The sequence below is a fragment of the Amblyraja radiata genome, chromosome 14 (genome assembly GCF_010909765.2).
Source record: "Amblyraja radiata isolate CabotCenter1 chromosome 14, sAmbRad1.1.pri, whole genome shotgun sequence".
Taxonomy (NCBI): Eukaryota; Metazoa; Chordata; class Chondrichthyes; order Rajiformes; family Rajidae; genus Amblyraja; species Amblyraja radiata.
The window spans coordinates 13561680-13585293 of record NC_045969.1 but is presented as its reverse complement, the minus strand read 5'-3'; the positions used below and the strand labels follow the sequence as shown (position 1 = coordinate 13585293).

The 23614-nt window shown below is 44.4% G+C and overlaps 2 protein-coding genes across 9 annotated transcripts in view; both read left to right on the top strand.

Moving 5' to 3' along the window:
• The window catches only part of gart (phosphoribosylglycinamide formyltransferase, phosphoribosylglycinamide synthetase, phosphoribosylaminoimidazole synthetase), a 61140-nt gene extending 45648 nt beyond the window's left edge, over positions 1 to 15492 (top strand). For both annotated transcript variants that reach the window (XM_033032552.1, XM_033032551.1), the window contains exons 14-22: positions 2169 to 2367; positions 3174 to 3425; positions 5243 to 5395; positions 6033 to 6236; positions 8991 to 9134; positions 10572 to 10702; positions 11921 to 12062; positions 13256 to 13371; positions 14989 to 15492. In XM_033032552.1, the coding sequence (XP_032888443.1) occupies positions 2169 to 2367; positions 3174 to 3425; positions 5243 to 5395; positions 6033 to 6236; positions 8991 to 9134; positions 10572 to 10702; positions 11921 to 12062; positions 13256 to 13371; positions 14989 to 15186 (1539 nt within the window). In that variant the 3' untranslated portion in view covers positions 15187 to 15492. The remainder of the gene's footprint in view (positions 1 to 2168; positions 2368 to 3173; positions 3426 to 5242; positions 5396 to 6032; positions 6237 to 8990; positions 9135 to 10571; positions 10703 to 11920; positions 12063 to 13255; positions 13372 to 14988) is intronic.
• Positions 15493 to 22151: 6659 nt separating this feature from the next.
• son (SON DNA and RNA binding protein) overlaps positions 22152 to 23614 on the top strand; it is a 44953-nt gene continuing 43490 nt past the window's right edge. For all 7 annotated transcript variants that reach the window (XR_004413952.1, XR_004413951.1, XM_033032545.1 and 4 more), the window contains exon 1: positions 22152 to 22284. Coding sequence is in view for 5 of the 7 variants with exons in the window: in XM_033032545.1 (XP_032888436.1) it covers positions 22205 to 22284 (80 nt within the window). In the remaining 2 variants the exon portion in view is untranslated. The remainder of the gene's footprint in view (positions 22285 to 23614) is intronic.

Here is a 23614-nt window from a genome sequence, read left to right as displayed (position 1 = left end):
TTGATTCATGGGGGGGCCTTCTTTGTGTTCCAGCACATCAGCAGGGACTTTGAAGGCTTTCTTGCACTTTAATCCAATTCGCAGCACTTTCTTCAGCCTTTTTAATGCTTTTCCCACTAAATACAATTACCTGCTGCAAGTTTCCACGACATTTATTCCACAGAACAACACATCGGAATCTCCAGTAAAACAGGCATCTGTGAAGCCCCCTCAGCCATGTTGTGTGCTAGCCTGAAACAAAGCGCGTGATTGGCCAACTGGCAGACAACTCAATGTTAAATGTGCTTTGATTGGACTAAAAAATCCCCTAAATTTTTCCGGTTTTTCTCTAATTTAATAATACAGGTGCACAACCTTTTATCCGAAGATCCAAATAACGAAAATCTCCGAATAGCGGCCATTTTTTCGGTCCTTGAAGAAAGGTCCTTGAAAACGTTCACCGAGGGCGGCCCGCAGAGGTGACAGCGGAACCTCCGGTCGGTCCTCGAAGAAAGGGGAACTAAATCCCCATTCATAAAAGAGAAGGCGAGGGTATATTGCGCGGGAGGGTTAATAATTGACAATATGCTGCTGCCTGCCCGCTGAGTTAAAAAGTTCCCACGGTAGACTCACGATACACAGTGTTTCGTGAGTCTTGCGTGGGAACTTTTTAACTCAGCGGGGCAGGCAGCAGCAGATTGTCGCTCCCTTCAGTATCACCCCACCTACACCCCTCTGCTTCCCGGCCATGTGTGTGACCCCTTCCCTCCCCTCTCCAGCTCCCCGCCCATTGCACCGGCGCGGGGGCTTTGCACTGTCTTCAAGTCGGCGATGCCAGCAGGACCAAAGATCTTATAGCTCCGCTATAGGATCTTTGAGCAGGACCGTGCCAGTCACCGGAGACGTCAGGACCAACGGGACACCGACCCCCAGGCCCACCGCAAGCACGGAGATCCCAGAGACCCACAGCCAGCAGCAGCCCAGCCCAGCCCCGTTCCAACTCCAGAGGAAAACTGCAAACTGGCCGGAGACGTCAGGACCACCAGAAGCCGTTCCCCGAGTTGCGCCCCCTCATCGGGACACCGGCCCCCAGGCCCACTGCAAGCACGGAGATCCCAGAGACCCTCAGCCAACAGCAGCCCAGCCCAGCCCCGCTCCAACTACAGAGGAACCTGGGTTGCGGATGACGGGGCGCAGCTCGGGGCGTCGTAGGGGCCCATCGGGGAGCGGGTTCCTGTTGGTCCTGACGTCTCCGGCCACCTGCCCTCCTCCGGGAACTGTACCGCCCTTGCAGGAGAGTGGGGTTGTTTGCAGTTGCAGAGGGAGGGGGCAAGGGCGGTACAGTTCCCCGTCTCAGCTCCTGTCCAGGGGGGTGGCCGGAGACGTCAGGACCAACGGGACACCGACCCCCAGACCCACTGCAAGCACGGAGATCCCAGAGACCCACAGCCAGCAGCAACTCCAGCCCAGCCCCGCTCCAACTCCAGAGGAACACGTAGGGGCAGAAGCTGATGGTGTGCAAGGTACGTCTTGTTCTTGGGGTGGCGGATGAGGGGGCGCAGCTCGGGCTGTGGGCAAACTGCCACTTGTCGCCGTAGCGGCCCATCGGGGAGCGGATTCCTCTGGAATTGGAGGGGGAGGAGGGTATTGTGCTGTTTGATCGCCCCCTGCTATCCCAGGGACGGAGACACAGCGGCTTTTTAGACTGGTGGGCAATCACTTCCAAAGTTCTGCCCACACAGTCAGTACACCTCTCCTACACTGCATTTCATACAGACATTTATTCTGCTAGAAAAAAACTACATTGAAGACGCAAACTCGCGACCGAGTAACTGCCGGGATCAAGGCGCAAACTCGCGACCTTGCGGATATGAGCCGAGCACTCTACCACTGAGCCAGCCATTAAAATCTACGCTAAAAAATTTCCATTCCGAAGACCGACAAATTCTGAATTACGAAAAGTGTCTGGTCCCAAGGCTTTCGGATAAAAGGTTGTGCACCTGTAAATGTGCAAGTTTTCTTCATATCGAGTTTCAGGGGTGATTTATATAAATTTATTTACACAATATGTGAAAATTTCATGTAGTTTGGTGACTTGGGTCACGAAATCCTATTTCTAGACACATTTTTGATGCTCGGCCCACAGCCTAATTCTCATTCTATTCTTACTCCACGTTTTCTATGAGCAGATTGCGCAGATGTGCAACAGACACGACACGTTGGGCCAGGACTTGGTGGCGATGTGCGTGAACGATATCCTGGCACAAGGAGCGGAGCCACTTTTCTTCCTCGATTACTTCTCCTGTGGTAAACTGGATGTAAGCGTGGCACAGACTGTGATTGCTGGCATTGCAGAGGCCTGTAAAATGGCAGGATGTGCACTAGTAGGTAAGACTATCGTCAGTCCCTGAACCCTTGTATGTCAGATTTTATGTTATTCGGAAACACCATCTCCTTCTTGAAATAACTCGCTGAGCGTGTTAACTATCTAGGTGGCATCCAGCTGTGTCCCGGGCCCTTTCTGTGGCGCGTCCCCTTTGAGTAAGCATTGCCAGCTTGAGTTCCATCTAGCCATTGGGGCACTTTCTGCAGCACACAGCCTTCTCCGTAAGCAGCATTGCCGACTTGTTTCCAATGTAAACTTGAGTGATCGTAGTTGTAGAAATTGCGAACTTCCTTGACTGCACTAGGGACAGAACTGTTTACATAAGTGCGAGTTTACATAATTGCTTAAGTCATGGTGTCTGTACTGCCAAATGAATACAGGTCAAGACAGCCATAATTCTGGGACTTTGGTCTATGTCGGCACAATACAAGCCCAGTGAATGAAGCTTGTATTGGATCTGCTTTGCGTCAGTGAACTTGTGAGTGAGCACATAACCTAATGGCGGGAGAGTTAGACATCAGTAAATATACTGGTAATTATGAACTGAATAAATTGAATGCCAAGTGAGATAATTATAGTTTTACAAACCATTCAAAATTTGGGAATGTAATCTTGACTGGTGCTCCGGAACAGTACTAAAGGAGATTATTTATTAATGCCACGTGTACAGAGATACAATGAAAAGCTTTTGCTTTTAATAAAAATGTCTTTGACAAGTTTTTTTTTTTTCTCCCCTGTGTGTTGCTACCAGTTCTGTTTGCATTGTTAGCAGCAGGATTTTATTCTCACATATCTGCCTGTTCTATAGGGGGAGAAACCGCAGAGATGCCGGGAATGTATTCCTCGGGGCAGTACGATCTGGCAGGCTTTGCGGTGGGAGCAGTAGAACGTGGACAGATGCTCCCAAAGCTGGAGCGTATCTGTGCTGGTGACGTTGTCATTGGCGTTGCTTCATCTGGTCTCCACAGTAACGGGTTTAGTCTTGTTCGAGCAATCCTGGAGAAGTCGTCTTCACATTGTTCCTCCCCAGCACCACCCAGCTATGGTTCTCAGACACTAGGTAAGAATTGATGTGAAAATATGGTGGTGTGAAGACTTTCTGGGGGGTTTGATTTGGTTTAGTTTAAAAATACAGCACAGAAACGGGCCCTTCGGCCCATCGAGTCAGCGCTGACCTGACCAGCGATCCCTGTACACTTGCACTATCCTACACACTAGGGACAATTTACAATCTTTACCAAAGCTAATTAACCTACAAACCTGTATGTCTTTGGAGTGTGGGAGGAAACCGGAGCACCCGGGGAAAACCCACGGAGAGAATGTACAAACTCCATACAGACGGTAGTCAGGATCGAACCCTGGTCTCTGGTGCTGTGAGGCAGCAACTGTACCGCTGCGTTACCATGTCACCCTGTGTCAGTGTCTTCATTTTTTATGAATCCGTTTACATCGGGGAAACTAATTGAGACAGCAGATCAGAGTTGGTTCTTGGGATACTCGGTTTGTACTCGCTAGAATTTAGAAGATTGAGGGGGGATCTTATAGAAACTTACAAAATTCTTAAGGGGTTGGACAGGCTAGATGCAGGAAGATTGTTCCCGATGTTGGGGAAGTCTAGAACAAGTGGTCACAGTTTAAGGATAAGGGGGAAATCTTTTAGGACCGAGATGAGGAAAACATTTTTCACACAGAGAGTGGTGAATCTCTGGAATTCTCTGCCACAGAAGGTAGTTGAGCCCAGTTCATTGGCTAGATTTAAGAGGGAGTTAGATGTGGCCCTTGTGGCTAAAGGGATCAGGGGGTATGGAGAGAAGGCAGGTTACAGGATACTGAGTTGGATGATCAGCCATGATCATATTGAATGGTGGCGCAGGCTCGAAGGCCCGAATGGCCTACTCCTGCACCTATTTTCTATGTTTCTATGATACAACTTCATCTAAGCCCCTTGCCCTGTTAGATGAAGTGGTGTACTAATATTGCTGTTCTGATTTAAATACATTCATGACGGCGCCTTAGACTGGTTTATCAAGGCAGACTGCAAGCAACACACCACTAGATGCAACCTTCATCCAAAAGGTTGTCATTACATCAGAATGGTTGGAGTGGTCTAAGACTGGCACAGACTTGCTGGGCCAAATGGCCTCTTTCTGTGTTGTAAGAAAATATGGGAAATATTCTGAGAAGCACTCTAGGGATCGTATGCCAGAATATTAAACAATTTTTGCTCTGACTTCCAGTTGAACAACAGAAACATTAATTTGTACATCTGTTGAACAAGGCATGTTGGTGTTTTTAAATTTAAAATACTTTTGAATTCTTTGACTTCAAATTTGGTGATTTCACGTGAAATATTGCTTATTCTCTCTTTGGTTTCTGATATGTCTAATTACATTGAAAAACTATGCCTTTTTCTAATTTCCTGAGCTTTTCGAAGTCAATTAGAAATTGATATTTACTGGAATTCAACTCTCAAACTGAAGCTACAAGTGATGGAAATATCAGGAGGGGTAGCATCTATGGAGAGTGTAGATTTGGTTAGTGACCTTTGGAACTAAGATGAAGTATTTCCAACTTTCCTGGTTTATTTCAGATTTATAACATCTGTACATGGATAGGAAAGATTTAGTGGGATATGGGTTTAACTTGGGGGTGTGGGGGGGTGGTGGTGGAGGGAGGGACTAGCCTAGATGGGGCATCTTGGTCGGCATGCATGAGTTGGGCTGAAGGGCCTGTTTCCATACTGTTATGAGTATGCAGCATTTTTTTCCTGTGAATTATTGGTCAACTGTTTTAAAGTTGGGTTTTAAGTCATTTATAGCACTTGACAATAGAATATCTATTTGTAATTTTTTTTTTTTCTGTTAACCTTGTTTGTAGGAGAAGTGCTGCTCACACCAACTAGAATTTATGCCAAGACCTTGCTGCCTATTCTGCGTCAGGGGCATGTGAAAGCCTACGCTCATATTACTGGAGGTGGACTGCTGGAAAATATTCCCAGAGTCCTTCCTGAAAAACTTGGTGTTGCATTAGGTAAGATATACTACAGTGTGGTGTGTAATAGAAGCAGTCCATTCGTCCCATCATTTTCTGTATCTTGTTCAATGTCATTTCCATGGCAAGAGAAATTACTAAGCTTAATGTAAAGCTAATTTTGTAGAAAAGGAGATAAGGCACTTACATTATGTATGTTAGTAATAACCGCTCTAGGAGAATGTGGAATTCTGGGATTGTGATTTAAATCCCAATCTTACTGGATTTATTAAATTGTCCATCACTTTGGGTATCTAACAAGTTTGATGATAAAATTCCCATTGGATGGTGCTAATCATGGCTTAAGTCCAGAAGGTTGAAAGGCTTGTTAAATCACATGAAACTTGACTTGATTCACTGGACCAACTTCAAGAACTCTACTATAGGCATTGATTCTAATTCTGGGGATGAATTTGTGTTTCAATACAGTCAGTGTTGGAGATTAACTTCTGACGCAGTTAATCCCTGATATTATACAACCTAAGCTCTTAAATATTGTATCATCTTTTACAGTGAAATGACATACATCCCTCGCCTAAATATTCAGGGAAGGTCATATAAGCAAAGCGAAACACTGTGCTAAAGATTTATATTTTTTTTAAAAACTTACTGTGTTACTTCTGTTGATATTTAAAAGATGCATCGCTTTGGAAGATTCCTGAAATATTTTCGTGGCTGCAAAGAACTGGTGCCCTTTCTGAAGAGGAAATGGCTCGCACCTTTAATTGTGGAGTTGGAGCTGTGCTGATAGTGGACAAGGAGAATGCTGCAGACGTCCTGGGAAATGTACAAAGCCGCTGTGAGGCGTGGATCATTGGAACTGTTGTGCCGCACAAGACAGGTTTCTTACTATCTGTTAAATTTGTGGACACCAGGGGGAGGTGCAGACAATGTCGGTTATTGGAATTCCTGTCTATTTTCAATTACTGAGTAGGATTAATGAAAAAACTCAGTGCTAATCTAAACTAGTTATTTGCTACCTTTTATGTTGGAAATCTTTAGACTTTCGAGATACAGAGTAGAAACATAGAAACATAGGTGCAGGAGTAGGCCATTCGGCCCTTCGAGCCGAATATGATCATGGCTGATTCATCCAACTCGGTATCCTGTATCCAACTCGGTATCATTCAATATGATCATGGCTGATCATCCAACTCGGTATCCTGTACCTGCCTTCTCTCCATACCCCCTGATCCCTTTAGCCACAAGGGCCACATCTAACTCCCTCTTAAATATAGCCAATGACCTGGCCTCAACTACCTTCTGTGGCAGAGAATTCCAGAGATTCGCCACTCTCTGTGTGAAAAATGTTTTTCTCATCTCGGTCCTAAAAGATTTCCCCCTTATCCTTAAACTGTGACCCCTTGTTCTGGACTAGAAACGAGTCCTTCGGCCCACTGAGTCCGAGCTGACCTATGATCACACGTACACCAATGCTATCCTTCCTGTACGCTGGGGTCAATTTACAGAAGTGAATTAACCTACAAATCCGTACGTCTTTGGAGTGTGGGAGGAAACCGGAATACCTGGAGAAAACCCATACGAACGTACAAACTCCATACAGACAGCAGTCGTAGTCAGGATCGAACCCAGGTCTCTAGTGCTGTAATGCAGCAACTCTACAGCTGCACCACCAAGCCACGCTAAATCATTAATGTGGTGTTGAAAGTGACCAGGAATCTTTTTTTTTTTTTTTTCCTTTGCCTGTTTAAATGTACCTATTCTCATGAGGAAACGTGTAAGAAGGCTGCTAGTGTTTATTTTCATGTTTGGGGTTAAGGAGACCAACAAAGTTTTTGATTCCTTCTTGTAACTGCTGTTAGAAGATATCTAGTTGTGACATTGGGATATTGTAAGTTAAACAACCCTGTGTTGGTTAAGAACATAGTAGTAGCAGGAGTACAATAATCCAGCCCTTGAAGCATCCTGTACCAATTATCAAGATGCTGAACTTTTACCTCCAGTGCCTTTTTCCAGCACTCTTTCCATATTCCTCTATTCTCTGTAAAGCCCGGAAATTAAGTTCAGTGCTACTTACCAGCACTCCCCTCCATACCCCCGTATCTCCTCACTACCCCCCCCTCCCCCCCCCCCCCCTCTGCCGATGCCCTGCAGCTGCCACAGGCCTCAAGCATCAGATTGCAGCAACCAGTGCACAGATCGGTGTTGGTGGACAGTGCTGCAGCACAAGCGAATCAGTGAGGAAATAGTAAAGTTAAAACATTGTCTTGGTTGAGATTCTTTAATTCGAGTATGATTCCTGAACTTTCAGCATGATGTACTTGTTTTGCATCAGGTCAGGCCGGGGGGAGTTCCCACCACCACGGGTACCATGTAATCCCGTGCTACCTGCTCCATGGTCGGATGGTCGGCGACTAAACCATCTCCCCCACCTGGTTTGCCAGGTGAGGAGGAGGCTGTGGACCCCCAGCAGGACCAAAAACAAGACCTGTCAAAGGGCAGATGAGCTCCTAGCGAGCCAATGGCCATCCACACTTCAATAGAAGTTGCGATCACTGTTGTACATAGCATTGGAAGTCACGGTGCCCGTTGATGTTGTCAACGATGACGATGATGATTTGCATCAGTGAATGATAAAGGCTTTAGGTCTCAGCCTTTTGATTAATTTTGGTTGATAGGTTGGAAATGGCTGCACATATTAAGGATATCACCTTCATAAAATATGAAAGAGAAATTACTTGAGGGTGTATCACAACAGGAAGTATCCAAGCCAGTTGTACAGAGGAATATCTAACAGAATTGGAGCCAAACACTTTGATCTATGATTTGGGCTGAACTTTTTATCTAATCCAATTTTTAGGCCAGTCTTTCCATACTTTAAGGTTGCCATGTAGGAATAACTTTGACTGTCATGTGAGAACAGTTTGGGATCATGTCTGTATGCAAGATTGTTGTCGTTTGGGCTTTCCCACCAGATCACTGCACATGATTGTGTCCTATCAAGATCTTAACCATAAGACGTAGGAGCAGAATTTGGCCTTTTGGCCCATCTAGGCTGCTCTGCCCTTTAATCATTTTTTCCCCTCTCAACCCCATTCTACTGCCTTCCTCCCATAATCTTTGACGCCCTTACTACTCAATCTCCATTGCTAATTGCTACAGGAGAGATGACAAACGGTTAATGTAAAGGACAACCTACATTTACTTTGAGACACGAAGCTGGAGTAACTCAGCGGGACAGGCAGCATCTCTGGAGAGATGGAATGGGTGACGTTTTGGGTCGAGACCCTTCTCTTTTTGTGTATATCTTTGGTTTAAACCAGCATCTGCAGTTCCTTCCTACTACATTCACTTTATTTGTAGTGTTTTGCCCTTTTCACTATGGAGTTTGCTGTTTAAAATCTGTTGAGGAAGAGAATATTGAGGCAGTGCTCCCTGTACCTGTGCCATTCTTATGGAAATGTTCAAATTCTTTTTCCCTTTTGTATGAAAAGCAGCCAATTGTAACCTTTCATTAAAATGTGAAGTGTAGTGGAAAATATTATCAGTCGATGCCTGTTTGTCTAATATCCAATTTTTTGGGAACATTTTCTTAAAAAGGTTTTTTAAAATTACTTCATTCTCCTTTCAATAGGCTGTGAAAGGGTAGCTATTAAAAATCTCATGAAGACACTTCATCTAAGCCAACCGGTGGATGAAAGTGCTGGAGGTGGTGACGTATCACAATGTCAAGGGCAGACTCGGAAAATGAGATTGGGTGTTCTTATCTCTGGAACAGGTGAGTTGTTCCAATGTCAAATAAAAATACATACAGAAAAGAGAACACGCTATTCACTTACACCCTGAATAAAATTAAAGTGATTGTTTGACACTTTCTTCATTCCTGAACCTTGCTCAGGTTGATGTACACCATGGCTGCTTGTTGAGTCATAGAGTGATATAGTGTGGAAATCGGCCCTTCGGCCCAACCCAAATCTTGCTGTACCAATTGGTAGTGACAATAAATGCAAACTTGAACTTGTCCACACTGGTCAACATGTCCCAGCTACATTAGTCCCACCTGCCTGCATTTAATCTATTACCTCCAAACCTGTCCTATCCATGTACCTGTCTGTTTCTTAAATGTTGGGATAGTCCCTGCCTCAACTACCTCCTCTGACAGCTTGTTGCATACATCCACCATTCTTTGTGTGAAAAAGTTACCCCTCAGATTCCTGTTAAATCGTTTCCCCTTCACCTTAAACCTATGTCCTCTGGTCCTCGATTCACCTACTCTGGGCAAGAGACTGTGCACCTATCCCTCTTGTGATCTTATACATCTCACGGGAGGTGGGATGAAATGGTTGTTCTATAACAGATGACTAAAAAAGTTAGTTAGAAAAGTGAATTCTGTGGAGTTTGGAAGAATGAGGGGTAATGTTGAATAGTTAAAAGATAAGAGTTGTTATTTGAAATAAGAGGTGCATAGAATATTTAATGATTGAGTAGATACATTTTTGAAGGACTTGGGAATAGAGAGCTCTGTGGAACTGGCATAGAAAAGTTGAGACCTGGGGCAGAGCAGCGATGATCGTATTGAATGGTGAGCCAGGTGGTCTACTCCTGCACTTTTCATGATTTCTTATATCCTGGCGAAAAGAAAAAAGGCAGTTGTCTTGCTTTGCATATCAACAATATGAGTGAGTGGTGGACTCCAGAAAAAAACCACATAGGTCTTTGTGTGATCTTAAACCTGTTCATTATTTGCTGCCAGGTGATGGTCTTCAGCAAAAATTGCTGGAGTACAATCAGTAACAGACTGGTTCCACCAAGATGCGGGACAGAATGCCACAGGAGATCCTTCTTCAAACTTTACAACTCCTCCCCCTTCTGTCATGGGGTAGACTGAGACTGACTGCCTCCCCCCAATCTTTGCACATCTCCCAAGCCTTTCCACTTGTCACTTTAATTTTGTGTTTCATGTATTTTGTTTTTTTATGACTGTTGGCAGATCAATTTCCCTCCGTGGATAAATAAAGTTCTATCATATCGTATCGTCTTGCGTTTGAATATCCACTGTTCTGCCACATTTGCGACTCTTATTCCAGCATTAGGTGGGTGCTGTAGTGCTGGGAGTTGACAGCTATGTGTAACTGGGGAAAAGTACTGATTTCTTTTAATTTGGAATTGTGTAAGTTTTTTTTTGACAAGTCTTGCACACTCTTTGCCTTTTAAGGGACAAACCTTCAAGCCATCATAGAACACACAAAGGATCCTGCCAGTCTTGCAGAAATAGTCATTGTTATTTCCAACAAAACTGGTGTAGAGGGACTGAAGAAATCAACCCGAGCTGGCATTCCTACAAGGGTGAGAACACTTCCGCATTTTGGTAGTATGGGCTTGTGCAAAAGATGTAGTCAGTAGTTGTTGCATGAAAGGGCAAAAGTAAATGACCAGACTTGTAATGTTAAAACGGTGATATGTGGATTAGATCAGTTTATTGTCATACACACCAGTCATACATTTCTTGCTTGCTTGAAGACTCAGAGTTATGATAGATACAATGATGGTTTGACTGATTCAACAATACATTCAACAATATAAACAGCAGAAGAGTGCAAAGGTTGTAATGCAATCTGCAGTATTACAAATAAAATATTAAAAATCTGCAAAAGAATAACTAAATGAGTTAGCGATAAGAATAGGGGAGGCACGGTGGCACAGTGGTAAAGTTGCTGCCTTACAGCGCTAGATGTCTGGGTTTGAACCTGACTATGGGTACTGTCTGTAGGTTTTCCTCGTAACCGTGTGGGTTTTCTCCGGGTGCTTCGGTTTCCTTCCACTCTCCAAAGACGTACAGGTTTGTAGGTTAATTGGCTTTGGTAAAAATTGTAAATTGTCCCTATTGTACAATATTATAGAGCTGTACAATGAAAAAGTTAGTGTATGGGCATCACTGGCCGGCGCGGACTCGTTATGCTGTAGGGCCTGTTTCCGCGCTGTATCTCTAAACTGAGCTAAATTAGGAATACATGGCAGTGTCTCCAGGAAGATGTGATTTGGTTCAGGAATCTGAATCTTGGAAGGATTCTGGGTTAAATAGACAAAGTGGTAGTCATTTGGAAGGGGTGCAGGAAGGAACTGCAGATGCTGGTTTACACTGAAGATATACACAAAATGCTGGAATAGCTCAGCGGGACAGGCAGTGTCTCTGGATTGAAGGAATAGGTGACGTTTCGGGACGAGACCCTTCTTCAGGAGGGACTGGGATAGAATCCCTTGAGTTATTCACTGTTAAATCTGAGTAGCAGGAAATTCTTACTCGGGTATACTAATAACAATTAAACTTTAGTCGATCTGAAAGCATTAGTCCATGATGGTGGACATTGTAAGATTGTCTGGGTTTTCTGAAAGCATGCAAGAGCAAACAGAACTATGTTATTAGCTGGCTGTACTGTACTGTCTGAGAAACAGTACGGAAGATAAACAAAATCAGTTAAATATGAGCTGCAGTTTTTCTATATTTCAAACATTTTTTATAATGTATCTGATTTGATTTTTTTGTTAACATTGCAAAACCTTTAGGTTATTGACCACAAATTATTTGGAAGTCGTTCTGAATTTGACAACACTGTCGATCAGGTGCTTCAGGAATTCTCTGTTGAACTGATTTGCCTTGCCGGATTTATGAGAATCCTCTCTGGTCCCTTTGTCAGAAAGTGGAATGGTAAATACTTGATTTTTTTTCCCCTTTATTTGTCCCATGTGATCTGAGCAGTGATTCTACAATAAAAGTAGATGGTCTTTTGGGATCTCAAATCTGCACATGTAGAAACCTACATTTTGCAACGGTATTTGCATTGAAATCTTGAAAATATATAATTGTCCTCTATCTTAAGTTGTTACCTCTTCCGAACTAGATTGACTGCAGCTGTCATTACCTGCTTAAGTATGGATCTGAAAAAAATAATTTTATAGGAGCATGAATAATATGGTGAGAAGATATTTCGAGGCTGCAGAATTACATGCAAGTTTTGGTCCAATTTAAGATTTGTAACTTCAATAACAGGTGTTCTCAGTAGACTTGGACATACATGCAAGGCGGCAGATTTACAACAACATTTTGTAACTTAAAAATCAAATAATTTTAAACCTTATAAATAGAGAATCAGGAGTTGGGCCTCTTGAGTCAGTTAATCTATTCAGTCATATTATAACTGTGTCTATCTCTCTCAACTTCTCCACCCAATAAGGTCATACTCATAAGGGATAGGAGTAGAATTAGGCCATTCGGCCCATCAAGCCTAATCCGCCATTCATTTATGGCTGATCTATCTCTCCTAACCCCATTCTACTGCCTTCTTCTTCTTCTTGCATATGGCGTGCACAGCCTTAAGTTGTAGGACAACTTGCTCTATTTGATCTTATTTCATTGTGCATGCCGGGTTGATTGCATTTGTTGAAACAGGGCGTACCATGTGAAGCTTGCAATCTTCCACCCCATTCTCCTGCCTTCTCCCCGTAACCTCTGACACCTGTACTATCAAGAATCTACCTATCTCTGCTTTAAAAATATCCACTGACTTGGCCTCCACAATTTCTGTGAAAAGAATTCCACAAATTCACCACGCTCTAACTGAAGAAATTTCTAATTTCCTTCTTAAAAGAACGTCCTTTAATTCTGAAGCTATGACCTCTAGTCCTAGACTCTCCATCTAGTGGAAACATCTTCTCCACATCCAATCATTGTGCCTCTGATTTCCCCATTGACCTTGTGTTAAATATATATTTGATTACTCCCCAGGGGAAGAGACTTCTTCTGTGGCTGGATTACTTTCACTCCAGCTAGTAGTAGTAACTAACCTTTTATTTTTCCTCCAAGGGCAATGAGACAATCTGTAATTGTAAACTGTCTTTTAGGGAAAGTGTTGAATGTCCATCCATCACTGCTACCATCCTTCAAGGGAATTAATGCTCACAAACAGGTGCTACAGGCTGGAGTACAGGTGACTGGCTGCACTGTGCATTTTGTGGCTGTAAGTATTCCACCAAGTTCCAGTTTATTGGTTTCCATATTTTTCCTACAGTTTTCTTTATCCCATTATGTTGTGGCAGCCTTGATTCATTTATTAGACACAAAGTGCTGGAGTAACTCAGCGGGCCAGGCATCTTTGGCGAAAAAGGATAGATGCCGTTTTGGGTCGGGACCTTTCTTCAGTCTGAGTTACTCCAGCACTTTGTGTCTATCTTTGGTATAAACCAGCATCTGCAGTTCTTTGATTCTACATTTTTATTCATTTATAAGGTAATAAGTGATAGGAGCAGGTCAACTCAGCCATTCAATCAAGGCTGATCTATTTCTCCCTCCTAACCCTATTCTCCTGCTTTCTCCCCATAACCCCCGACACACGTACTGATCAAGAATCTATCTATCTCTGCCTTAAAAATATCCATTAACCTGGCCTCCAGTCTTTTGTGGCAAAGAATTCCACAGATTCACCACCCTCTGACTAAAGTGGAATTCTGAGACCTCTTGTCCTAGACTCTCCCACTAGTGGAAACATCCTCTCCACATCCACTCTATCCAAGCCTTTCACTATTCAGTACATTTCAATGAGGTCCCCCCACATCCTGTTTATTAGCTGTTTACTCGCCTGCTTGTCAACAACTCTGATCCTCGTGTCTTTAACCAACACTGGCGAATTTGCACTTGTCAATTAACACAATTATTCATGTAATAAAAATGACATGCAGATGCTGGTTTACACCATAGACACAAAATGCTGTAGTAACAGCTGGTCAGGCAGCATCTCTGGAGAAAATGGACAGGTTAAGGTTTGGACTGTGACCCTCGTCTATCTATTTTCTTCAAAGATGCTGCCTGACCCGCTGTGTTACTCCAGCATTTTGTGTCTCTCAATTATTCGTATATTGTTTGAGCTTGATGTACAAACGGTGCGATATTTAAATTGTTGAAAATTTGAGCTGAAACTAAGATTGTTCCGATGATTTGGCTCTTGAATAAAGTCAACAAATACAGAACTAGTTCACTGTTCTGTACAGCTTGAAGCATGAACATTTGGTTTAGTACCATATTTCCATGTGTTACATTTGGAAGTTGTGCTGCTTCCACAGTCCAATTGCCTCTTGGAGCTTGTTCTTGTTGATGGCGTTTGGTTCTTTAACATGTACCTGTCAAGTCATTCCAGAAACATTGCATCTAATTAATGTTCCTGTGTCTATCTGTGTGGACTCTATTCTCACTTTTGATATCCCTCTCTGTATCCAAACATGCTTTGGGATTTACCCATTTGGATCGGCACCTTCATAGTCTTGGCCACATTTTCTTGGTAGGGATGTGGTTGTGCCATTTCAAAACAGTCTGGCATCTTGGTGAAAATGTAAACCATGAATTACCTCAGGAATTGGAAACTTTTTAGTGACATGTGAAAAATAAATTGTGGGCTGAATGCCATCAAAATATTAGCAAAAATAATTGTGATGCTCCTCACCAATGTACGTATAAAAGTGACACCAAGTTTAATACCAATTTCCACATATTTTTGTAAAATTTTAGGCCTGATTCTGACTTCAAGCTGATGTCGGCCAACTTTTGTTTCTAATGGCGACTCTTATTTCATTGGCCATTTCAGGAAGAAGTTGATGCTGGTGCAATCATTGTACAGAAAGTGGTGCCAGTAAAGGTGGGGGATACAGAAGAAACACTATCGGAAAGAGTGAAAGAAGCAGAGCATGTGGCATATCCAGCTGCTATTCATCTGGTGGCCAGCGGAGCACTATATTGCGGAGAAGATGGGAAGATTAGCTGGAAAGTACATAATTCCACTTGAAGCCAGGCACCAGGGGCTCATTGGGATTTGCTGCAAAAGGCATGGATGTTTTGCAAACTGTACCCAACATAAGTCCACATTTAGTCTGCTTTCAGTCTCTCTTGTCGTGCGTGCGTCCCACACCAGCTGTGAATCCCACTAACTCCCTTTGTATTAACTATTACTCATTTTGATATTATAACTTAAGTAGGTTATTAAAAGAGTGCCATGCCATTCCAACAGAACTTCCATAGACCGCCACAAAACTGCAGAGAAGAAGAAAATTTGTACATTTTTTTGTGTTAATAAAACCTTTCTAAAGATTAATTCTGCTTCGGTTTGTAATTTTGTAAGAGATTTAAAAGTTCAGGAAAGGGGGAAGTTTACAATCCAAGCCTTAGAGAAATAAGAGCAGCTATGGGACGACAGATGGCACAATGGGCTAAGTGTTCGGCTGGCAACAGGTAGCCGGTTCGAATCCCGCTTGGAGTGCATACTGTCGTTGTGTTCTTGGGCAAGACACTTCACCCACCTTTGCCTGTGTGTGAATGTGTGTGAGTGATTGGTGGTGGTCGGAGGGGCCGTAGGAGCAGATTGGCAGCCACGCTTCCGTCAGTCTGCCCCAGGGCAGCTGTGGCTACAGAAGTAGCTTACCACCACCGAGTGTGACTGAGGAGTGAATGAATAATGCGATGTAAAGCGCCTTGAGTATTAGAAAGGCGCTATATAAATCCCATCCATTATTATTATTATGTGTGGTATTTCTCAATAATTGCATACTAGGTATTAATTGCAGCAAGTGCCTTTAATTTGATGGCCCCAGTGCAGAAGGTTAGACTAAAGTAACATGTAAGGAATAAAAGTCACAGAGGCAAAAACAGATCACTGTTTCCTCTAGCAATTCTTGAGCTCTCATGTAAACTACCTGGTGAGTACACACAATAAAGGTTGTTTCCAAGCTGTGCTGTGTAGAACTCGGGAAGAATTGAATGCAATTTTACTCTGTTTAACCTACAACCAAACAAGGATGGCTAGATGCCCCAAAATCTCTGTCATAAGTAAACAATCCTTTATCTTTATGGCCATGAACTGCGTGCAGCCTGAAACAAATGCGCAGTAAAACTTGTATGATCTGCTGTCCAATTGTGTGAAAATGGTTTGATGTCTTGGCTCACGTGGGTTCTGTTTCCATATCTCCTTTTGTACTCATTAGACTCTAATCCTATTCTCTCATTCCCTTATTCTCTTTAAACTTAATGGGTTCAGTGAAATGCTTTATACTTATATAGCATCGAAACACAATGTGACTTAAAAGTCCACTGGGGTATTAATAGAAGCAGTGTCCAATAATCTAGAAAATCCGTACAAATATCTGGCACAAAATTCATGAAGATGCTGGATATTTCAGGTTTATTATGTTCTTACATACTCGTACAGCATGGAAACGTGCCCTTACACCCAATTCGCTCACGACACCAAGGATGCCTTCCTAAGCTCGTCCCATTTGACGCATATCCTTCTAAATTAATAAAGTACTGGTCACCACACTTGGGAACCGATGTCACTGAGCCAGAGAGAGTGCAGAGAAGATTCATCAGGTTGTGGCCTGGATTGCATGAGTAGTAAGTTTCAAGATACAACACAGAAACGGGCCCTTCGGCCCACCGAGTCTGCGTCGACCAGCGATCCCCACACACTAACGCTACCTCACACACACGAGGGACAATTTACACTTGCACAAAGCCAATTAACCTACATACCTGTACGTCTTTGGAGTGTGGGAGGAAACCGAAGATCTCGGAGAAAACCCAAGCGGTCACTGGGAGAACCTACAAACTCCGTACAGAGAGCACCCTTAGTCGTGATCGAACCTGGGTCTCCAGCGCCGCAAGCATTGTAAGGCAGCAACTCTACTGTTGTGCCACCGTGGGGTTGGGTTTGTTTTCCCGATAAAGGGCATAGTGAAGGTAGAAATCTTTTTTCCCCATGGTGTGGTATCAAAAACAACTTGGTTTTCTGGTTTCCTCCCATATTCCAAAGACATGCAGGTTTGTACGTTAATTGGCTTCTGTAAAAACAATATTGTGCACATTTCTGGGTATTTTAACACCCATCAGGAAATCTTACCACTAATCTCCCAGTGAGATATTTTGCTGTTTCTTTCTCTCCGCCCGAATGTTAGAAGTGCGATGCCATAACTTCACCTCCAGATGATAGACAATTTAATGATTAGAAAAATGATGGTTTTGCTCTCATCTTTCTTCGTAACAATTTTCCCTGATACCACGCAATTTGAAGTGCCAATACCCAAACTGCAATCTTCAGCAAGTTCTATTCTCTGCATCAATAAACAAACTGTCCATAGGCAAAGCAGTTGGTTATCTTAGTATAATTTGAGGCTGTTCCTGGTGACCTACTAATTTCAGTGTCTGAAGTACACTGGTGAATTAAGACTAATTAGACATTGATTTGCAAGTATATTCCTGTCACTAGAGCTGGCAGTGCGCATAGGGATTTGCCTGGATTAGCGGTTTACGCAGAATGCAGCTATTCACAGGCTGCACTGATTTAGTGTGTTGCTAAGACTTCCCAGGCAACCTTCTATCAGGAGCACCAAGTTATAATCCTGGAGGGGAGGATCACGTATAGCACCAGGCACAAAGAACATGCCCCATGCACTTATTAGATCTTCACTCACCTGTTCGGCTCTCTCTATCCCACCATAGCAGCTATTTAGTTTAGTTTATTGTCACGTGTACCAAGGTACAGTGACAAGCTTCTGTTGCGTGCTAACCAGTCAGCAAAAAAACAATGCATTATTATAATCGAGCCATCCACAGTGTACAGATGCATGATAAAGGGAATAACATGAATAATGATAATGTTTAGTGCAAGATAAAAATCCGATCAAAGATAGTCCGAGAGTTTCCAATGAAGTAGATAGAAGCTCAGGACTGCTCTATGGTTGTTGGTAGGGTGGTTCAGTTACCTGTTAACAGCTGGGAAAAAACTGTCCGTGAATCTGGAGGTGTGTGTTTTCACACGTCTGTACGTTTTGCCTTATGGGAGAGGGGAGACGAAGGAATGGCCGGGGTGCGACTTGTCCTTGATCATGCTGGTGGTCTTGCGGAGCCAGCGTGAGGTGTAAATGGAGTCGGTGGACGGGAGATAGTCACAAAAAGCTGGAGTAACTCAGTGGGTCAGACAGCAGCTCTGGGGAAAAGGAATAGTTGACGTTTCGGGTCAAGACCCTCAGACTGAGAGTCAGGGGAAAAGGAAATGAGAGATGACAGTGATGTAGAGATATAGAACTAATGAATGAAACATATGCAAAAAGGTAACAATGATAAAGGAAATGAGCCATTGTTAGCTGTGTGTTAGGTGAGAACGTGTTAGACAATGAGACTCAACAAGAGACTCAACAAGAGTCTAGTGAGACTCAACAAGAGGTTGGTTTGTGTGATGGTCTGGGCTGTGTCCACAATTCTCTGCAATTTCTTGCGGTCTTGGTTCGAGCAGTTCCCAAACAGTGCTGTGATGCATCCCGATTAAGTAGTGATACTACGCAGTAGCTAGAAGACAAAATGGCAGCAGCTGTGAGAACTTGCAATAGGTCAATGGAGCACTGGTGATGTTACGCAAGAAAATCTGATGACTGTGGCTGGTGAGCCCCAATATTGAAGATCACAACTGGGCACAATGGTGGATGAAGTGGTTAAAGTTGTCCAGCAATCAGAACTGCAAATGTGAACTTTAAAACCAGATTGATAATCTAGAATTTAAAAACAATTGTAAAAATGGCAATGAAACAACGAGATTGCTAGAAAAGCCTGTCTGGGTTCATAATGCTTTCACTTTTACTCGGTCGGGTCTATATGTGGTGGACTAATGGAAATGGCCTGGCCAGCGCTCAATTATATGGTTGAGCAGCAGCTGCTCGACAAGGTGACTTCCCAATGGTTTCTGGAGCAATTAGAAAAGGGCACAATGTCTAGTGAATAGAAACAGAAAATAGGTGCAGGAGTAGGCCATTCGGCCCTTTGAGCCTGCACCGCCATTCAATATGATCATGGCTGATCATCCAACTCAGTATCCTGTACCTGCTTTCTCTCCATACCTCCTGATCCCTTTAGCCACAAGGGCCACATCTAACTCCCTCTTAAATATAGCCAATGAACTGGCCACAACTACCTTCTGTGGCAGAGAATTCCAGAGATTCATCACTCTCTGTGTAAAAAATGTTTTTCTCATCTCAGTCCTAAAAGATTTCCCCTTTATCCTTAAACTGTGACCCCTTGTTCTGGACTTCCCCAACATCGGGAACAATCTTCCTGCATCTAGCCTGTCCAACCCCTTAAGAATTTTGTAAGTTTCTATAAGATCCCCCCTCAATCTTCTAAATTCTAGCGAGTACAAGCCGAGTCTATCCAGTCTTTCTTCATATGAAAGTCCTGTCATCCCAGGAATCAGTCTGGTGAACCTCTGTACTCCCTCTATGGCAAGAATGTCCCTCCTCAGATTAGGAGACCAAAACGGTACGCAATACTCCAGGTGTGGTCTCACCAAGACCCTGTACAACTGCAGTAGAATCTCCCTGCTCCTATACTCAAATCCTTTTGCTATGATTGCTAACATACCATTCGTTTTCTTCACTGCCTGCTGCACCTGCATGCCTACTTTCAATGACTGGTGTACCATGACACCCAGGTCTCGTTGCATCTCCCCTTTTCCTAATCAGCCACCATTCAGGTAATAGTCTACTTTCCTGTTTTTGCCACCAAAGTGGATAACCTCACATTTATCCCCATTATACTGCATCTGCCATGCATTTGCCCACTCACCCAGCCTATCTAAGTCATCTTGCAGCCTCCTAGCATCCTCATCACAGCTAACACTGCCCCCCAGCTTCGTGTCATCTGCAAACTTGGAGATGTTGCATTCAATTCCCTCGTCCAAATCATTAATATATATTGTAAATAGCTGGTGTCCCAGCATTGAATAGTGAAAGGCCTGGTTAGAGTGAATGTGGAGAGGATGTTTTTACTGGTGGGAGAGTTTAGGACCAGAGGTCATAGCATCAGAATAAAAGGATGTACCTTTAGAAAGGAGATGAGAAGGAATTTCTTTAGTCAGAGGGTGGTGAATCTGTGGAATTTGTTGGCACAGACTGCTGTGGAGGCCAAGTCAATGGATATTTTTAAGGTGAAGATTGAAAGATTTCTGATTAGTAAGGGTGTCAGGGATTATGGGGCAAAGGCAGGAGAATGGGGTTGAGAGGGAAAGATAGATCAGCCATGATTGAATCGGGGAGCAGGCTTAATGGGCAAATGGCCTTATTTGGTTTTAGTTTAGTTTGGAGATACAGTGAAGAAACAGGCCCTTCAGACCTCGCTGACCAGCGATTCCCGCACATTAATACGATCCTACACACACTGGAGTCAATGTTTACATTTACCAAGCCAATTTTACCTACATACCTGAACGTCTTTGGAGTGTGGAAGGAAACCAAAGATTCTGGTGAAAACCCACTTGGTCATGGAGAGAACACACAAACTCCGTACAGACAGCACCCGTAGTCGGGATCGAACCCGGATCTCCGGCGCCGCAAGTGCTGTAAGGCAGCAACTCCAACACTGCGCCCCCTTTTCTGTTCATAGAACTGATGGGCTTATGGCAGAGATGCTCAGATCCCCAAAACACAAATTAATAAAAATCTTTCATTGACTTTTACAAACAGAATCGGGTCACCTCATAATAATGTTTTCATAAACCAAAAGAATCTAGTTGTAAATTCTGTTTTATCCAATTCATTTTATCCATTCTGCAGTTAGCAATGATAAATAATCCAGTAATATATTTTTCAAAACCTGCATTGAATCTTGAAATGTTTTAATTGGATATAGCAATTTAACACAGCTCCCTATGCTTTGCCTCTCATGCTGAATAACAAAAAGTTAGATCCAAAATGGGCCTGATCGATATAATGGTAGTTTGGGGAGATGCAGTGTCAGGGGGTGGAATGAGAAGATCAAAGCTGTTGCTTAAAAATGCTCAATAGTGTAGGAGGTGACTAAATAGGTATATATTTCATTCCCAATATTTTTTCCTCATAACTATTCTTTTATTTGTTTTACAAATCTGATCAACATTTTCTTCTCAGCGCCCCTGCATTGGCAATTAGAGAAAGGATTTCCAATTTATCTTGACGTGCTCCAATAACCTTAAGCTGGAAGGGATATCTGAGTCCATCAATCTCATAAATTCAGCGGCTGTTTCACATTTGATTTAATTAAATCATTTCCAACCGATTACTTAAAAATGACAAGTGATTCAACCACAAGAATTACTCTGCAGAGCAAGGATGACAGTTAATTTTACGCAAGTTAATTGCATATGCTTTATGTAAGAACAGGGAGATTAGACCAATGCAACTTTATAAACAAATCGGGACATATGACAATAAAACACTCTTAAGCGTCTTCAGTACTTTGCCTTTGTATTGCATGCACATATTTATGTGTAACATGCTCACACTGTGCAGCCTTGCCCCATGCCTACATATATCCCAGGTACATGGTCAATGCTGAGCAGCAAGTCAAGTGTTTTATTGTCATATGTCCCAGATAGAAAAATGACATTGTTATTTGCAACAGGGCAACAGAATATGAAAGCAATATAATAAAAGAGAAAAAGTGCCTACGTATATCCCAGATACCTGTCCTGTGCAGCAAGAGTCAAGAGAGTGATGAGTGCCATATAGTCCCTGGTGGACTCTTCGGAAGTGATGACCACAAGGTACCGTGCCTGTGCTGTGTAGCCGTGCCCTCTGCCTACATATATCCCAGGAACCTGGCCTGTGCTGTGCTGTGTAGCCTTGTCCCATGTAAACATATAGATAGCTGGGCAGCTGGCCTGTGCTCTGCCGCCTGATTGCGCCGCGCTGGGGCCTCGCTGCTCCCCCTGGTGGCGGCGACGACGACGGCAGCAGCGGGATCAGCTGCATTGTGGGAAGCCCTAGGCCGCAGGCCCGACAACTACCATGGCGACCAACATCGAGGAGATCTTCCGCTCGTTCGTGGTGAAGAAGATCAAGGAGATCGAGGACGAGAAGCACCAGAGGTAACGGCACGACAGGTCGACGGAGCGAGTTAGCGACAGAGCTGGAGGCGGGGACGAGCAAGGACGGCGGCGATGGTGCGGATTCCCGTCGCCTGGGCTTGAGGCGTCTCGGCTGGATCGGCCCCAGCGGCCCGACCTCGGCCTCAGCCCCAGCGGCCCGGCCCGGCCCGGTCACAGCCCTGTCCCCACGGCCGTGGGCCCAGATACAAGCCCGGGCCGCGCTCACAGCCTGGGGATTGACCTGCACCCCGTGCAGTCTGTCTCATGGCGGCAAAAAAATTGACGGAGTTTGTTATTGACGTCCGGTCGTCCAGCCCGGCGGGTGGTCGATGAGCGTGGAGCTGGAGGGAGCAGGGGTGGAGCCCGGCTGGGGGGGCAAGGGGAGGGGGGCGGGAAAAAGAAGTGGAGGAGGAGGGGAGGGGGAAAGAGAGAGGGAAATGTGGAGGGAGAAAAAGGGAGGGAGGGGGGGATAATACAGGAGTTGGAGGAAACGGGTGGTGGTGGGGGGAAACGGGGAGGGGATGGGAGAAACGTTGATTGGGGAAAAGGAAGGGGGGAGGGGGAAAAGGAAGGGAGGGGGGAAAAGATGGGGGGGTGGGTGGAAAGGAGGAGGTATGAGGAAAGGGGGTGGGGGGGAGAGGGAGGAAGTGGGGAGGGGTGGGGGAAAAAAAGGGGGAGGGGTGGGGGGGAAGGGGAAGAAGGGGAGGGGTTGGGGAGAAAGGGGAAGGGGTGTGGGGAAATGGGGGGGGGAGAGAGAGGGGGTGGGGGGAAAAGTAGAGAAGGGGGAAAAAGTGGAGAGGAGGTGGAGGGTAAAAGTTGGGAGGGGCAGAGTTGGAAAAGGGGGGGGGGGGGGGGGAGAAAGCCTGGGTTGATAAGGGGAGTTTCGGTGGAGAGACTGGGTAGGAGAGTTCAGTTTGGGAAATCACAGGGGCTCGGGCAGAAACAAGTATGGGTAATGGGTTGGGACTGGGAGAACTCAGCGTTGGAAATAGATGGGGAAATAGTCTGCTTTGTAAGTGCGGGTAAAAGAAATAGCCTGGTTTAGGGGAGAGGGGAACAACAGTCTGGTGTTGGTAGTGGGAGGCGGGGTGGTGAAGCCTATTATTGAATCGATGATGGGGTGCGGGGGTGTCTGGGCAGCCCAGGCACCCAGTGTGGAAGGATGGGCTGTCTGGGAGCTTGCACTGAGGAGGTGATTGGAGGAGGAGTAGGTTGAGTCCAAAGTGGTGGGATCTGGGTGGAATGGTGGTTGCAGCCTGTTGTTGCAGCAGGGTAGTGGGTGTGGCAGGCACCAGGGGCAGATGTTTGTGGGTTGCAGGCAGCCGGACTA